At 35.4% G+C, this 17,655-nt stretch overlaps 2 protein-coding genes across 3 annotated transcripts in view; one reads left to right on the top strand and one right to left on the bottom strand.

Annotated features, from left to right (window-relative positions):
- Window positions 1-1,725, top strand: part of LOC121320005 (bifunctional cytochrome P450/NADPH--P450 reductase 1-like) — a 60,473-nt gene extending 58,748 nt beyond the window's left edge. For both annotated transcript variants that reach the window (XM_041258071.1, XM_041258070.1), the window contains one exon: window positions 748-1,725. In XM_041258071.1, coding sequence (XP_041114005.1) covers window positions 748-807 — 60 coding nt within the window. In that variant the 3' untranslated portion in view covers window positions 808-1,725. The remainder of the gene's footprint in view (window positions 1-747) is intronic.
- Window positions 1,726-3,144: 1,419 nt separating this feature from the next.
- Window positions 3,145-16,246, bottom strand: LOC121320003 (protein mono-ADP-ribosyltransferase PARP12-like). The gene is made up of 12 exons (XM_041258065.1): window positions 15,387-16,246; window positions 14,299-14,434; window positions 13,194-13,455; window positions 12,112-12,207; window positions 11,558-11,684; window positions 9,615-9,783; window positions 8,828-8,948; window positions 8,254-8,350; window positions 7,133-7,223; window positions 6,700-6,830; window positions 6,017-6,168; window positions 3,145-5,077 (listed from the first exon to the last, which is right to left on the bottom strand). The coding sequence occupies exons 1-12, from the start codon at window positions 15,722-15,724 to the stop codon at window positions 4,791-4,793; spliced, it is 2,007 nt and encodes a 668-aa protein (XP_041113999.1). The 5' UTR covers window positions 15,725-16,246; the 3' UTR covers window positions 3,145-4,790.
- Window positions 16,247-17,655: the final 1,409 nt, after the last annotated feature.

Raw genomic sequence — 17,655 nt, 5'->3', positions numbered from 1 at the left:
TTATGGACTTTTTTTTGTGTTGATCAGTGGCAAAAACTCCTAATTAAATCCATTTTGATTCCATGTTGTAACACAATAGAATGTGGAAAAGTCCAAGGGGGGTGAATACTTTTGAAAGCCACTGTATGCGTCTGTGTGTGTGGGGTGGGGTGGGGTGGGGTGGGGTGGGGGGGTGGGGGGTGGGGGGGATAATTATTTATGATCAATAGGATAAATACTATTGATCGGTGTGTTAAGAGTTGAGTTTGTTACAACACATTGCACATAAAAAAGCTTTCTCGACTGGTGTATTGGAACATCACTGCTACATGCAGCTGACTGACATGCACACAGCCCGCCTCTTAAAAGGGGAATGCACCAAAAGGCTGATTGCTATAACGTTTTCTTTCTGTTTCCATTGCGGAAACTGCATTTGCTGCCAAGCCTACTTCTTAATATTTATTTATTCAGCAAAGTGGTTAATTGAGCTGGGCGGTTATGTGACATTGGACATGCAACGTTCCCCTGTACAAGTAAATATGTACCCCAGGGGTGCACAGATCAGTTCCTCCAGGTTTCAGAACGATCAATAAATAATAAACAGATTAAATTCAATTTTAAAATGTAGGGTATAGGTAGAAAGACTAGGAGGACTGGCATTATCCACTCCTGATGTACCCAGTCAATATTACTATTCCTGCATTGCACTTTTGGAAACTTCCATTTTTCCTACCCTCTTTAATCATGTCATTTTATGCTCACTTTTAGATTCCTCGAGCTAAAATCCAATTCAACCCTTGGGCTGAAAAAATGGCATCATCAAAATAGCACAATACACTGACAGCTGAGCTGAAGGCCCCCGTGAAATGAAGCCATCTCCAAATCTGTTTCTGTATTAATGATTTAATCTTCCTGTGTGAGACCCTGTTATTTAGAGAACTGCAGGTAATACGCAGGTGAAAGGGACCTACTTTATAAAGTGGCTTTCTATTAAGAATGTTACTGTAGGTACGCTTTAGTGGTTTTATGTTATGTGCACTGCGATAAAGGACTGGTGTGCTATAAGGAGAGAGTATGAGTCTAGGGTACAGTAGACTCTTGCTAATCAAGGGTACAGTAAATTCTTGCTAATCAGAAGCAGTTGGAACCAGACCCTGTTGAGTTGTGATTAGTTTGGAGTGATTTTTTTATTGTAATTTGTATGATACTAAAGTACCTTGTTTAGTTTTTGCTTTGTTTTTCATACTTCTATTTGATCAGTATAGTTAATGGAATAAAATCTAAAGCTATAAATGTTTAAAATGCTTATAGAATTCTGAAATTGTTCAGTTGCTACTGCTGTTATCAAAATGGTTCATATTAATGGTCAACTCAGATTACCAGGCTTCAGATTGACAAGAGTCTACGGGCATTATGTTTAGTTTTTGTTTAAAAAAAAGTTTTCCTGTGGTAAACAAGCCAGACATCCTGGATATCTTAATGTAGCCAGCAACTTCGGAATAAGACTAAGAGATGTTATCAAGTGCCTGTAAATATTGTAATGGGAATTTTAAGGCTTCACTATTGGAGCAAGGACTTAAAAGTATGTAGTTCACTAGGTACTTGCACTTTTACATTACTTCAGGTCCATTATAATCCAGCAAGGATCAGAGTCGTCCACTAAAAGTGAAAATCCTATAACAAGATTTTTTTTTTTTTTTAAACCTGGTTAACAATAGAACCGTCAGATTTTCAAACTACCTAGAACCACCATGTGGGTCACTTTGACCCATACATTTTTAAACTGCTTCACTTTGACCTATACATTTTTAAACTGCTTCTTTATGAAAATGAAAGACATACTATTGGAAACAACTGAAAAGTTGTATTCATGAACATCATATCTAACATTTACATGGCAGAAACACCATATTTAAATGGAGAATTAAACATAAAATGCTTTATTTTTAGGAGCGCATATACAGCACGACTACAGTGAAAAAATATAATACACATGTAAGAAAACAGGTATGTACATATACCCATGTACAGGTGTAAACGTGTATATGTACACACAACTATAAAACCAAAATACTACATAAAAATAAAATAACACTACTTCCAGTATGGATGGCTGCATTGTACTCTATGGAGGAGCATACGCGTCTGCCAGCTGAAAGCGCCTGCATCCAGGAGCTGTGTTGTAAACACAGATGCAGTTCCATTGAACACTATTCTGTAAACACTTGTAAACTGGTATACAAACCTCTAAAACAGATTTTTTTTAAATCGTGTGTATATTATATATATATGGCACATAAGCTGTTATCCTACCTGTCATTTCAGTTTGCTGTATGCATCTGAGTGCAGCTTGCCGTATTCCAATCAAAATGACTACTTTCAAGACTAAATATTTTCTTCTGATATATTCCCAGTTGCATTTGTGGAACAAAACGAAGGATTGTTGTCTCCCAGGTACATTGAAAAATAAGCAACTAGGCTTTCACTGAGTTGGCATCTTGATAAATCCACAGTCATAGCAGTCTCTGTCTCGTAGTCAGTCTACAAACAAAGGCTTGAAATAAAAATAAAAACGTGTGCTAGGAGGAATGGGTGTGTCTTGTTTGATGCATTTACAAAAATAATAGAGTATCTTACGTTTTATTAAAAAAAAAAAAGACATGTATTGTAATGCATGGGTCACATTGACCCATGTGGCGGTTCTAGGTAGAACTGTTTATAAATTTATAATTTTTGCCATTCTGGCTATCAAACGCCGTCAGGATATTTAATTCGTGTATTTAGGAAAAGTCAAAAACGGACATAAACATGAGATTTACAACGGAAGAGTAATTAACATTTTAAGTGCAAAATGGGTCAGAATGACTGGTATGGCGGTTCTAGTGTTAATAATATATTGAACAATACTTGAAATGGTTAGAAAACCCTGATACCAATAGATACAGTAAGAATGATCTGTGTGTACTGCATCTAACTGATTTGTTGAGGAATAATTGTATGACGTTTGTGGATTAACATTAATAATAAACACATTAACAAGCTGCTATTCATTTAGTTGTATGTATATGTATTTACTTTTATGTGAATTACAGTAAATAATAATTTTGCATTATAAATAGTACACTAATTAAAATTAAACATCACATTAGAATAGAAATGTTTTTGTTAAAGGCAATTTATTACAAACATTTTACGCTAATAAATATTTTAAAGTATACAATATTCTTCATAAACAGCACCCTAATTAATAACAGAAGTGAACTGTGGAAAAAACTCGACTGTTGTGTAATAAAGCAATTTTAGCAGGCATGCAGTTGTAGACTGGATCTCTACCATTACATTATTTCAATGTAGTGCCTGCTGTGTATCATTTAATTTTTTTTGTTGTCACCAAAAATATATATATTCCCATGGCTCCCTCTAGTGGAATTGCTACAAGGTGACTTTGCTTGTGGTTTACTGTAGAAGTGTGTTTTGTTTTTTCTGGGAATATAACCTGTTACATTATTTCCCAAAGCAATAAGAGATTGTCTTAAAATAGTCATGTTTTCAAACCTAACATTAAAAAAATATTCAGCATATCAATGTTATGTATAAAACATTTTAAAAGATCTGTTTGACACTTTATTTCTACCTCCCAGTCTGGTTTTCAGATGTTATGTTACTGTACATATGTAAAGAATTAATTTATTACTTTTTTCACTTAGGTTTGCCTTAAATAGCTAAACTCACGCAAATTGGAGACTGATGTGCAAATTTTCATCTTTGTATTTGCACACAAAGATCTGCCTAACTATACATCCAGTATAATATGCAATGTTCTCGTTTTTCTGACTTCTCATTTGAAATACAGCCTACATTAAAAATACATCAAAGTTAGATATATTCAGTAGTTCTCAAAGTATGTTTAATACAAAATTACACACAGCAGGGTATGCAGTATTTAAAGATCAGAACGGTGTACATGTTGTTTTTCCTACCTGTAACACAACATATCCTGCTTCCTTTTGTGTTACACCTATGACAGGATACAATTCACAAGTTAACAAACATGTGGAAGATGCCTAGATTAGATAAAAACGCAGACTAGAATAATAAAAAGTTGTGTTTGTTTTTTTATTACATGTAATACACTACAGATAAAAGCAATACTGCTATGTTGAAAAATATGATAATTAATAATACACACCTAAGTCAAGCTGACAATTGTTACTGTTGGTGCCTTCAGCAGCTGAAACACAACTTGAATTAGTCTCTTATGTGTTGTAATGCCACAAGCAGACCACTTTCCCAAACTATAAGTCATAAGGAGCTGGTATGTCTTCCAGCCAGTACTTCATTATAATAAACACAGCATTAGTTTTTTTTTTTCCCCTTAAAAAAAAAAAAAATAAAAATCTGATCATTAATCGAATTAGATATTAAAAAAAAAAAAGAAAAAAAAAATTGTTGTTGTTGCTTTAGGCCTCAGACGTATTATCTTATTATGGTGGATGTAACTCATTTGACACCAGGAGTTATTTCTCTCAGAATAAAAGGGATTTTAATAGGGACGGGTAGATGACATACACTTCCAAATAGTAGACTTGACAATCTGTTCCCCAGTTTTAAGAAAGTCAGAAATTAAGAGCTACCTGGAACTTAAAAAAAATAAAAAATTCGGAGTAAAAGTGAAAATAAAGCTAAATGGTACGCGGACGTTGCTGTAGAAATGAGGCAAGAATGTTTGAGTGGTTATAACCCTTTACTGATAATGCTAAAAAAAAAAAAAAAAAAAAAAAAAAAAAAATTACAGAAGTAAAATGTCTTCATTACACATTCATCCCCAGTGTTCTGCCATACTTACTGTACTCTATCACATATTCTGGATAAATCTGGTGTTTCTCAAAGATGATAAAAATTGAAGGGTTGTATTTATTGTCCACGCAGCTGTCGTAAAACGTTGTGTTGTTGCCATCTTTGGAAGGGGGGCGTAAATAGTTGTTTTTTCCTGCAGTCGCCTCTCCAACCAGCACTCGAGCCACAAACATGATCCGATGACCCGATGTGGACATGGTGTAACTGTGGGAATACGAGGCGTCCCTTGCAAAGTAACTCCCTGTAACATAAAACACAAAAGGGGGTATAAATTATGAATCTGAATACTTGACTTGCTGTAAATTAAGGTTATACTTGATTTGCATGACACAGTGTGGCAAAGTGCCCCCCCGTGTGTATTTTGTGTTGTGTGTTAATGTTGGTGTATAGTCATTGGTACACGGGATATAAACGGGTCTGTGTAACACGAGTGTTTAAAATGTATGTGTATTTAGGGACGAGGATTGCACAGCACTTCATGTGCAAGTAAAACATAATAATATGTGAGCACGGGGAATTGCACTTTATTAATTCACATGCAGTTGTACCGCGACTCCAACTGAATGATTATCAATTGAGTCTCAGTACAGCTGCATAAAAGCTGCATGTTTTCACCCACTCGGGGTTGTGTGTTCGGTGAGTGGAGAACGGGATTGGATACGGAGGTAATAATTGTGATAATAAGTAAAATAGAAGCTCACTGTGTTTTGTTTAGTGTTAGTCCGTTTTGTTTGTCTTTTTATTTTGGCTACCAGTGCCGTGTCCTGTGTTTTTGTTTGTTACCACCGTTTATTTTCTGTCTGTGCACTATTAAATGCTGAGCGAAACCATTTGCTCAGCTCCACCAAACTCCACCTCTCTCTTTTTGTTTATTTCCTGTTTCTGGTCTGACATCACCCACTCCGGCCGTCTTTGTGACACACAGGTACTAGTTTATATGTGTCATTCCATATGTTAAGAGCTTCAACCTCGTTTGAACAAAAAAAAAAAAAAAATCCAGTGAACGATTTACTTATTTTGTAGAAAGTCACAACTTTGCTATATTAATGTCAAATACACGTTACTTCTGCAAGTTAGGACAAGGTTTTTTGTTCCTAAATGGACCAGAATGTAACTTTGATCAAATGTAACACAGCCTACAAGTTACCCGTTTTTTTTTTTTTTTTAATCTAATCCTCACCTTTCCCATAGGCAGTCCCATGGACTCCACAGATTCTCCAGTCAAAGTTTTGGCTACAGATGGCATCTACAAGAGATTTCTGTGTACCGTGGAATAACAACTCCTCATCAACATCCTTCCCTCCATTTTTCTTCTTCATCTGTTCCTTCTGCCTATAATATGAAACAGTTGTGGTTCAGAAAACGTATGGGGCAAAGGCAAGCACACAACTTGTACACAGTTCTAAGACACAATTCACTCTTATGCAGAACTAATTAAAAATACCTTTGTGCAATTTATCAATCAAGAAAAGTTACTATTTTGTGTGGTGGCACAGCACAAGTCAAGAAAGTAAAAAAAAAAAAAAAAATAATTATTTATACTAATTCATTATACAGCTATAAGTTTTTCTTATTTAAAAAAGATAGAGGTGGAATGGATTATACACAAACCTGCATATAAGTTTTGTATGAATTGTACATATTTATAAATGACAAAATCTTCATTATAATTGTGAGAGATGAATACTTTTTAGAGTCCTCAGTAAAAAAAATAACTGGAACCCTTATTTGTTGATCGGGTCTGTCTGTCTGTCTGTCTGTCGCACCAATCTTTTACCACAAACTCTTAGCCTTCAATGTGTTACATGACTATGTATAGTATGTGTGTTCACTAGTACAGATATGCTTTCCAAAATTACAAACCATTGATACACTTCCCAGAGAGATGGGTTTTGAATTCTTTCGATTTTATGGATGGTCGCCATGGTCATTTTCTTCAGAAAGAGATCTTGAACTTCCTTGAATTCCTTGGAGGAGAAGGAAAGTTGAATCAACTGAAAAAAAAGGAAAGAATGGTTAAAAATGTGGTTCCAGTTCAAGCAAATTAGTAACCTTATTTTCAATTAGAACTCTACAAGTTAATCTTGGTTCAGGTTTTGTTTTGTAATACAAAATACGTACTCTTTATTATACTGTTGTTGATCCCTTGATTGGTCAATATCCAGCAGGAAAATGGGAAGAGATGTGTACAGAGGCTAAAAACTGGCAAAGATATAGTGTTTCTTGAAGAATACAGGAAAGAAAAAGATAAGACGTTTGTTAATTTGATATTAGAAGTAAACTATCTCAAATTGACCTTGTATCCAGTCTCAGGCACAGCATCCATGTCCCAGTTCTCTGGAAATGATTTTGTGGTGGAGCTTGATGCCAGAGCGTAGTTGCTTTTGCTTTAAAAAAAACAAACAAAAAAAAAAAAAACAAGAAAACAAATTATTAACAAACTTTGAATTCCAATGTTTAAAATTGCTAAACTAATTTGCCAATGACATTTAGGGATATGGGTAGGATTCTGAGTAGCATCCTTTTTACATAGCATGCAAGATACGTGCTTCTTGACTGCTTTATTGTTCTAAACCTAATGTCAATTTCAAACAAGATTTTTAAGCTCAGAGCATATTGAAGATACAACTCTATTTCTGGCATGGGTCAGTTTTATCAAGCCAACACTTCTCATGTATTTTGTGATGACATCACAATCATTTGAAAAGAACATGTTGTAATTTGACTTGCACAATGTTGCATTACTCGAATACACTACTCTGACAAAACCGTGGCTCTGTTTAACATATAGCCTTTGTTTCAAACCCTTCAAATGGATACAATTAGCCCTTTGCAGTTCATTTATTCAGTGCTTGTCAGGCACATCATGTCCAATTTATTTTCACATGCGCTGTTTATTTTACACATGCTGTTTAAAATATTTTTTTGGTTCACAGTAAAACAGGTTTAAAAGGCAATGCATGGCAAAACAACATCAGTACTGCATCTTCAGCCAAGCCCCACCCTTGTTCGCTGAATTTTTCACATACCTCTTTATAGACGTGCATACTGCTAAATCCTCTCCTGATCACTCGTTTTATCACCAAACGCTTCAATAATGCGATCCAAGTCATTATTATATTACTATCTCAAAAAGCTCTGCACTTTGATATTCTTTGAGCGCTGGATGCGAAAGCAGCTATCTCCTTTGTTATGTGTCTGTGTTATCTCTGTTGTGCAGGGGCTAGCTGTATAGCTCAGATACGCCTTCAGCTCCTATCGGTTTCACTTGGCCATTGAAAGGTTTTCTCTACTTTTCGGAGAAAAAACGATAGAGACCTGCGCTTTACGTCTTTCTGACGATGTCGGACAGGGAGAATTGTAATGTCGGACCTGGTCCGACATGGGACCGCAAAGGGTTAAACACAACTAACATACCCCATTCTCTTGTTTTCCACTGCTTTTTCAGAAACAAATCTGGGCCTTCTCCGCACCTTCCTTTTAGTATTATGTTTTGGGTTCCGTTGATACATGTCTAAAAGAAGCAACAATAAAACAGATATTTCAGAACTAGTTTAAAACATCTACACAAGAATTGTTATCAACAAGAGTGTGAAATGAAGTGTGCTTCACTCTTGTTCATTCAGCTGCTGTTAGCAATAATCAATTTGGTACCCAGAGTTCAGCTCCATGCTGATTGGGGATGTCCTAAAAATGTTCTGTATCTGGAAGACAGTTTTACTTAAGGACATAGTAGTAAGAACTGTTGTTATTTAAAGGCACATTGCTATTTCCGTAACAGAATTGGTAGAAAGTGGATGAATCCAAGAGCAGTAAAGTTTGCCACTAGTTTAGATTGTCGAGTTTTGGTTTACTCATTAGTTCTGACTTTTTGATTTACATGATGTTTTGCTAATGCAGCATACACCTGTTATGGATGAGTAAACGTTGTGACACAGAGCACAGTAAATTCACGTTATCGGCTCAATTAAAGATGTCCGTCAGCAAATACCTTTGAAACTGAGCGTGTACTGGCGATGCCCTTTAGTCAGGGTAATTTCATCATTGTTATCTGCTAGGTATGCTTGCTCCAATTCCTTAGAAGTGACAGAAGAGACTTTGCGTTTTTCATCCTACAAACAAGAAAAGAATCTCAAATACCACTGAATAAGGACATCTTTTAAATGCAAAATTGAACTAAAAAAATGTTGTTATTGGTCATTAAAAAATGGGTCCTTTCCCAGTTCATACTGTATAAGCTGCTTTTAGTACTACTGCTTACAAATCTCCCCAATATTAAATGTCTGAGCTGTTCATTTCTGGTTTGGTAACTTCCTTTCTGGTGATGTAAAAGAGTAGAGCTTCAGAATACTGTCCCATGCATATCGCTCCATTCAAACCCATCGCACAACTGAGCCTTTCAAATTCACAGTGGGCACTCCCACATCAGTGTGGTTCCGTAGGGAATGGTAAAACACCAAAAACAAGTAATCTGAGGCAGAAAATTGCTTTGTCAGATACATATTTCAATTCCTTTTGGGCCGAATTTAAATCTAGGTGATGTAAATTTGTTGAGAATTAGTGTTTCCCACAAATGTTACAATACTGGAGACTTTACTCTTCTGATACTGTAGAATAATATATAATCTTTATATGACAGCCAGCTGTTGAATTAAAATACAGCAGATTTAGCAATTAATAAACTTTAGTAATTAATAAAGCTTTGCTTCTCAAAAACAAAATGACAGGATAGACTGTTCAGAGTGGCTGTTGTTATAAGGCAATAGATCCAAACTCACTGGCAGTCCGTATTCAATCCACTTGCCATTTTCACCCTTGCAGTACCAGACCCATTCTGTGGTCAGGATGTAGTGCGGTGGTTTGGTAACGGAGGAAGCTGTGGACAGGCGCCTGACTGGAGCCGAGTTTCGTGTCATTTCCAGGAAGTCTACCGGCCGAGACCCTCCACTGCAAATTCAATCAGAAGTCATTTGGTTTCTGAGAGAGAGGTAATATATCACTTTACTTAAGGCAAGTCCTCACTATTTTGTCATTTGTTTATTCTTGAAAGCTGATTCCAGTCGTGTCAAAGAAACACACAAGTAATTCTAACATATTTACCATCACTGAGATACTCATTTTTTTAAAATCTTGTTAAGAAGTACCAAAGTGACATATTTGTCAAAATTGACAAATATGTACATATGTATAGAGAGGTTATCCTGTGCAAAGAACAGAAGTCCAAATTCCCAATTCCTGAGTATAATAACAATTTGGGGATTTATTTAAAGGTAATATGTTGTGTGTCTCTTATTAAAAAAGACATCATTTCACACAGTTGACCTGCCAGATTTTGTCCAATTGCACGAGATGCCCTGCAATTCACGCAATGTATTAACTTAATCATGAAAATGTAGATCTTAACTCCTATTAAGAACCTGTCAGATTAACAGAACAGGAATGCTGTCTTCTGATTAGTTGCTGTAGAGGGCATTAATAGCCAGGAAATGCCCTAAAAATGTCCACACAACCATCACTGATAAAGTACATTAAGGTATCAATCCGCCAAAAAGAACATCTAGTATAACTGTCAACTGTCAGAACCACAACAAACCCACAAAACAGTGGCTATAACAGGTCACAAAAACGAGTCCTCTATAAAAAATAAATGGCTCCATCTCTATCCAACAAACGAGAACGGTCTTCACATCTTTGCTATTATTGCCGTCCATCAGCCGTCAATAGCTGAAAATCAGCAGCAAACTTTCCATCAAACTGCAAACCCGCAAAAGCACATCAGAAAACCGAAGCCCAACGCTTTGCTCACCCTCAGACATTTCAGCCACAAACAAACAAACCCGCCGTTTCGAAACTGCATTTTCACAGGAAACCTGCAATTCAACTGGAAATAAACTTTACAAAATAAATAACTCAAATATTTAAATTACTAATTTAATTCCTTTATTTAAAGAATAAATTAGTTTGTTTAATAATACTGTTAGTTATAGAATCAGTTTGTTATATTTAGCTATTAAAACAGTAACTTTTCAAAAAAGCAGACGAAACATGGTCTTAAATGTTTTCCCTGTCTTAAATAAATTAAAAACTAAATTATATTTAGATTTTTTTTAATGCTTGTTAAGAAAAAATAGTTCCCTTCGCTGTTCACAGGCGGAATTATACCATCAAAGAACTGCTGTAGAAGCACGGGAACGAGCACCACAGGACATATAGAACGAAAAGGTTATAAATATTAATGTTATTGCTGTTAAAACCATAATGACAGTTTATAATAGTAATAACGACCTCCAGGCAGGGCATTTCCTGGCTGTTAATGCCCAGGCTGGGTTACAGTCCTTCGGCCTACGCCTCAGGCCTTGAATTCTCCCAGCCAAGTTCAGCCAGGAAATGCCCATCCTGTTGGTCATTATTGCTTAGCTAAGCTTTCTGTAAGGGATAAACAACAGTAAGTGGTGATTCTGGTGAATACTCTTTTTTCTGATGAAACTACAGTTATGTGCGGTTTCTTTGATAAATACAGTTTTCAATTGAAATGGAAAATGAATCATGAAAGACCAAAGAAATCTTGGCGAAATTACATCATAAAAATTGTAATTATTGGTAATTTTCATTTCTAAAAGCTTTCTGGACAGCGTCTACTCTTCTCTGCAGTTCTATGCTTATGATATAATTGTAACTTAGAAATATAGAAAATGCCAAACTGAAGAAGATTCTAATTTACCTGTGGGTATTTTCCGGGTCACAAAAAGCCTTTTCAATTTCTTCCATGTGGGGGAGCTCTACCCAAGATGACCTATCATACACTTCCCACTTGTAGGGCAGATGAAAGTGGACATGAATGCACTTTTCTGTAAAAACAAATGGCTTTCAATAAAAACTTTAAATGGGACAAATACATTCTTTACAGGGGAAATTAATGAACTGCCCTGCTAAACCTGCAATAATATCCTACCGTGTGTTTGTAAAATCATCAAATAAAACTGGCAATATCCAGTATTTAATATTTGGTTTTGCCTTTTTTGTCTTGCAGCTAGCTTCAACACAGTGAGTTTATCAGCAGCTAATATATGTGTTACATTTGTTTCCTTGTGTACTGTATGATCAGAAAGTATTCACTAAAACCAGCTTCAGAGTCTTAGAAAGTTGCTGAATAGTCAAGAACCAGCACCTTTGACACAGTACATCGCAATGAAAAACAGCAGCTCTCAGCTGCCAAACAAACGTCAAACTGGGACTGAGACAGCAAGCACAGTGGATTATAAACTATGAACAAACCTTGAAAACTGCATTGCTTCCTGATGTAATGGAGGCAAATTTCATTGCTCTCTCGTTCACTTACTGATGACCTCTGTGCCGTGTCTGTGATTTCTCCTAGAATAGAATATCGCAATAAATAAATGAAAGAACCCTGGTGCCCACTACAGGCATATTGTATTGTACACCTGCTGTAGTCTACAATATGTATATTTAATATCCAATCACAATACGCTGGAGAGCCTTTTGCAAGCAATTGTTCTATTGCCAGCAGTATTTTTCCATTATTTTTGATTGAATAAATGTGGGTTGGACAAGTCTGTTTGTTTTGTTACCAGATAAACATCTCATGTTTTCCACTGAGAAAACTATTGAGTTAAATGTAAATAGCTTCAAATACCAGTCTTTTTTTTCCTTCTTTTTTAGCTTTTGCTTTTCAATACTTCTCAGTTGTTTTGCTCCAATATTTAGGTTTCCCTAATGTAAAGAAAGTATTTTCTAATATATTGAGAATATATTCTAGTTTAAACTGTTATATTCTAATAAGTTCACACTGAAAATAAGTCAGTCACACTGGAGCAATCATATTACTGTACAGTACATTGTAAATACAAAGTGAAATATAATGGCACAGATAGTGCTGCTTTTACACCATATACAGTATAATATTGTCATTAATATTTTTTGTAAAGCACAATATATTTAAATGACATATCTATGTATCTAACACTGTATTTTTCAATATACTGCAATACTGTATATTTTGTTTCAGTATGGGTTTCTACCTGGCTGTGAGCTTCCATAAAGATTCCTTGTTGTTTGGCCATTGTCTGTGCTTCCTGGTTACAGAACTATCATGTGACACTGTGACCGTTAAATATTTGGTTAGACCCCCCCTGTTGGTGGGCCTTACTGAATTTAACAGCAATATTATTTTTCTAGAATAAGGAAGCACAGGCAATAACCAAATAACCCTGAATCAGGTAAGAGAAAAAATAAAATAAAATGCTACTTTATGAAAATCTCAAAACATTATTTTATATGGCATCTTAATCTTAAAAGAAAGAAAAAAAAAACTCTTTAAAACATTGGGATTGCCTCACCCTCACTGGAGCTGATGCTACAGTTTTTTAAGTCATAAATATTCCTGTATATAGAAGGCAGATTATGAATATTCTCTCTGGTGATCCCCCGCTCCTCCAGCTTTTTCTGATCATCCAACTCAATCTTGTGGGATCTCTTGCACTTGTATCCGAACATGCAGTCGCCTTGCACAAAGTGTTGGCAGATGTGTAGTTTGGTGCAGCTTGCTTTGAATGTACAAGCTCCATAGGGGCCACTTCCCTTGTTGTAATGCATACACACCTGCAATACAATGCATTCATTGTCACTGTTTGACCTTTTCTTATATTCAGGTTCACTTAGGTTATAAAATCGCTGCAACCTGTAAAGAAACATTAGCAAACCTAAATTTAGGTGGGTGTAAAACAAGTAAGAACACAGTTTCTAGCCTATGGTCCGCACATCTAAATGCTTATGTACAGTGTACATAGCTAGTCCAAACTTTTACCTCTGCATGTTACTTTCTGGCTTGTGTGTTTGCAGTTGCAACACAGCTAAAACACCTAGTGATAAAGGACAGATGCAATTTACAACAATATACAGCAGAACAATGTTCTGTCATATTCTGGTAAATCGCACAAACAGATTTACACCAATGGTACATATTACTATTATAAAAATATGTATTTACTTTATTAAACTATATTGCCTATAATTAGTTCACAGGGCTTTCATTCTTTGGGTAAACTGAACTATATACATGTAGGATGTCAGTCTCTATGCCACATTGACATATTCACATAATAGACAGCCACTAATTTCATTATGATGAAACTTGAAAAAAAAACAAAAAAACATTTCTTAAGTCTTAAGGAATGTCATAAGGAAGTCTGAATATCATAATACGTTTTTACATAAAATATATCTAGAGAAGCGTTTACTCCAATTATTCTGACACTTAGTCTGAACATGTTTTGGCACAAGCTATTTAGAGGATAAGGTCTGGGAGTACATGACAGCATTTTTGTCACTGACATGCTAGTTGGTTATGTGTTTTCTGTAACAATCAGTAGTTGCATAATGCTATCCAGCATGTTCAATATGAATGCTGGTGCTGTACTTTCAAAAGGATGGGTTGATTCTCACCTCAGGTAAAAGAGAGGGGTCGTTCTGTAGAAGAAGCATAAAAAGCTCATCTTGATCCAGATCGAGAAGATGGTAATTTCTCAGGACCTCATAATTGTGGCCTGAACTAAGTTCATGTGAATACCGGCATGGTTTCCTGGAATAACAGTTGAAAAGCTGAAAATCTGCGGCATGTTGTAATTCAAGTAAGAGTCCTATTCAAATCACTTTTAGCTGGGAAAATACAAATGCAAGCAATAAACAGAATGCTCAGAATAAAAAAATTGATCCATATTATCTCTACTTATATTTTTCAAAACAGCCAAAAGTTATTTGCATTGTACCCAAAAACAAACTGATATACAAACCTGTTCTTACTAGTACAGTATGACAGTACCATCTTGAAATCTTCTCAATGGAATCACTGGATAATTTAATTTATTCACCCAAAACAGAATCAACATAACACTGCCACTCCTTTTGTGAGTATATCCTTCATACACACCTTGCCTCTCTCTGTTGTTTACATCCTCAGTAAACAAAACCACAATTAAAGTTATGCAATGAGTGATTTCACCTGGATATAATGTCAAAAATGAGGAACTAATACAACACATCAACATTCTCCCAGCTGGTACATTGAAGACAATAAAGAATTCTAGTCGAAATGTTAGTATTTGTACTATTTATTAATGGTACATTACAATGACATTACATTACAAAAAAAAAAAAAACATGGCAAACTATAGTAAATGTTCCCTATAACCATGCAGAAACTGCACAATCACTGTGGTAAACTTTTAAAAGGGCCAAAAGCAAATAGGCTGTGAAAAATATATATTTTATCTTTAAAATGACTGACAGCTTAAAAATGACCACGGTAGAGGAGGAAAAAAAAACAAAACAAACAAAAAAAAACATAAGAAATTGTAGCAACTCATTTACACACACCGGTTGGAGATTTTGAACAGGAATACTTTTTTTTTTTTTTTTTGATGAAGTTATAAGGAATGTCATGTACAGTAGGCTAAACTATTTTAAACTGCTGTCCTCTGTAGGACTGTGGTTAGATAATATACATATCCACTTTTCCTGCATGCTGTACTTACCTTCCTTTGCCAAATCTGCAGTTTCCATAAACAAAATATTTGCACAGATGAAGTCCTTCTTCGCAGTCAGCACATCTGTCTTTCGGATAGTCCTTGCACAGTCTCACTGCTGTTCTTGCAATTATCCTGCAGTCTGGGCTGAGCGCCGTATATGACGTCCTCTCTTCAGTGCCACCAACAACAGCAAACCTACAGCATTCCCTCAAGATGTAGCACAACTCGTAATCTGAAATGCCAAAGCTCTTGCAAACCTGCCTGTGAAGCTGCCTGTACTCCAAAGAGCCATGATGGGAACAAAGGAGCCTTGTGGCATATCTGACAATTTTGTCGTTAGACATTTTATCAGTCCAGCGTCTATGTAAATACTTTTTTCAGAGGCAGCACTTCTGTTTTAGAAGAAATGAAACGGAAACTATCTGCTATGAATGATCTGATTGGCTTTCGTCCAAAGACATGATTTAGCAACAAGAAGATACACCCTCTCTTAGAATTCCGCAATTTGACAACAGTGCGGTCTGTTTATGATAAAGCGACTGGAGCGTTTCATTTATGCCAACCAAAGATACCAAGGGATTGTATTTATCTAATGAGCGTGTAGTCCACAAGGTTTTAAAACCCTAATGCGTAGTATTTCCACTCCTTTTATTGTCATTAAGTGATGTTAGCATACATACACCTAATAAATCCATTAATGCATATGTAACTAGGTCGATCATTATTAAAATTCACCAACATTAAGGTGAAATAACGTGTACTGCATTTAAAAATAGTTTTAACACACCCTTACTGTCAGATTAAACCCTGTTCTCAAACATGATAGAATTCCAAAGCACTGAAGAGCTGCTGGAGATGTTTCTTGTTTGTCGCAAGGCTCGTTAAAAGGATACGACACCAATCCCATGGTTCAGTCGTGCTATACCATGATTCAATGCGTGTCTCACTACAGGCGCCATTATTGGAGCCCACTCGGGTGGAGGTGAGGGTATAATACAAAGCATTGGACAGCTAGCAGAAGGAACGAAATTTTCTACAATTTCTAATTTTGTAAGATAATTTAACAACCAATCTATGATTGTGACATTTTACATTTAATGTGTCATTCTGTCATGTTATGTATATATGTTTCTTGAAAATGGTATTACGTTGTGTGTATGTGTGTGTATGTGTGTGTGTGTGTATGTATATATATATATATATATATATATATATATATATATATATATATATATGTGTGTGTTTATATATAATTGTGTATGTTCTTGTTTGAAGGCGTGAAAGCACGAAAGAGTGAAAGTTTTTAATGTGTAAAATAAAATTCTAACTTTACATTAATCCACATTCTGCATAGAAGTGAAGTATGTTGTTGTGATACATACATTTTACTTGAGCACATGTTATTTGTTTTGAAATGTCTAAAACGCTTTAAAAAAAAAAAATTCATTAATGGGCATAATTAATAATGGCTGTGGGGAGCAATAAACGAATACAAACACTGAAAGAAAAAGCACTTAGCACTTGTCTGCATATTTCACTTAATCACATTTTTTTTTTTTTTTAAGTTTAATTAAACAAAACAGCAGATGAGAGATTTTAACACAATGTCACAAGAACTTTTAACCTGTATATTACACAGTATTAACCCCGTAAAGACACTGTTTGGCGGTAACAGTGCATTACAAAATTACCACACACACACACAAAATAATTTGCGATACAACAACTGCATATAAATAACAACCCCTTTTTAGTACCTATTTTTTAAACCAATCATCGAAATGTAAAAATGAATTTTGCATTTACTATTGTGAGTCAGAACAGTGTTATTCCAGCCTTTCTTCAAACTCTACTAGTAATGCAAAATACCTACAAAGTATATATTATTGCTAGTCTAGTACCATATGCAATGTGAACAACAATATCCTTTCTGGGCTCCAGGCACTCGCCCCTGGTATTAACTCCGCCCATCTATGACAACATTATCCTGTTCTTTTTTGCAATCCTTGGTTTGTCGTTCAGTTTCTTTCACCAAAGTAACTACTTCCAGGTTTATATCCTGGTCTGCCGAGGTTGCTAAGCAATCTGTTTTATAACCTTGCCACAACAATAGCTTTAAAAACTGGTGTAGCAGGTTCACGATCAGTAAATATAATTGTATTCACGATCACAGACACCTGATGGTTCACATTACAAAGATGGTCAGGAAATAGAACTATAAATATTTTTTTTTAAGAAATACAAATGTGTTGTACATACATTTTGCTGGATCGTG

This window comes from Polyodon spathula, chromosome 8, assembly GCF_017654505.1.
Source record: "Polyodon spathula isolate WHYD16114869_AA chromosome 8, ASM1765450v1, whole genome shotgun sequence".
In the NCBI taxonomy this organism is placed as follows: Eukaryota; Metazoa; Chordata; class Actinopteri; order Acipenseriformes; family Polyodontidae; genus Polyodon; species Polyodon spathula.
This window is presented reverse-complemented; position numbering and strand designations above follow the sequence as displayed.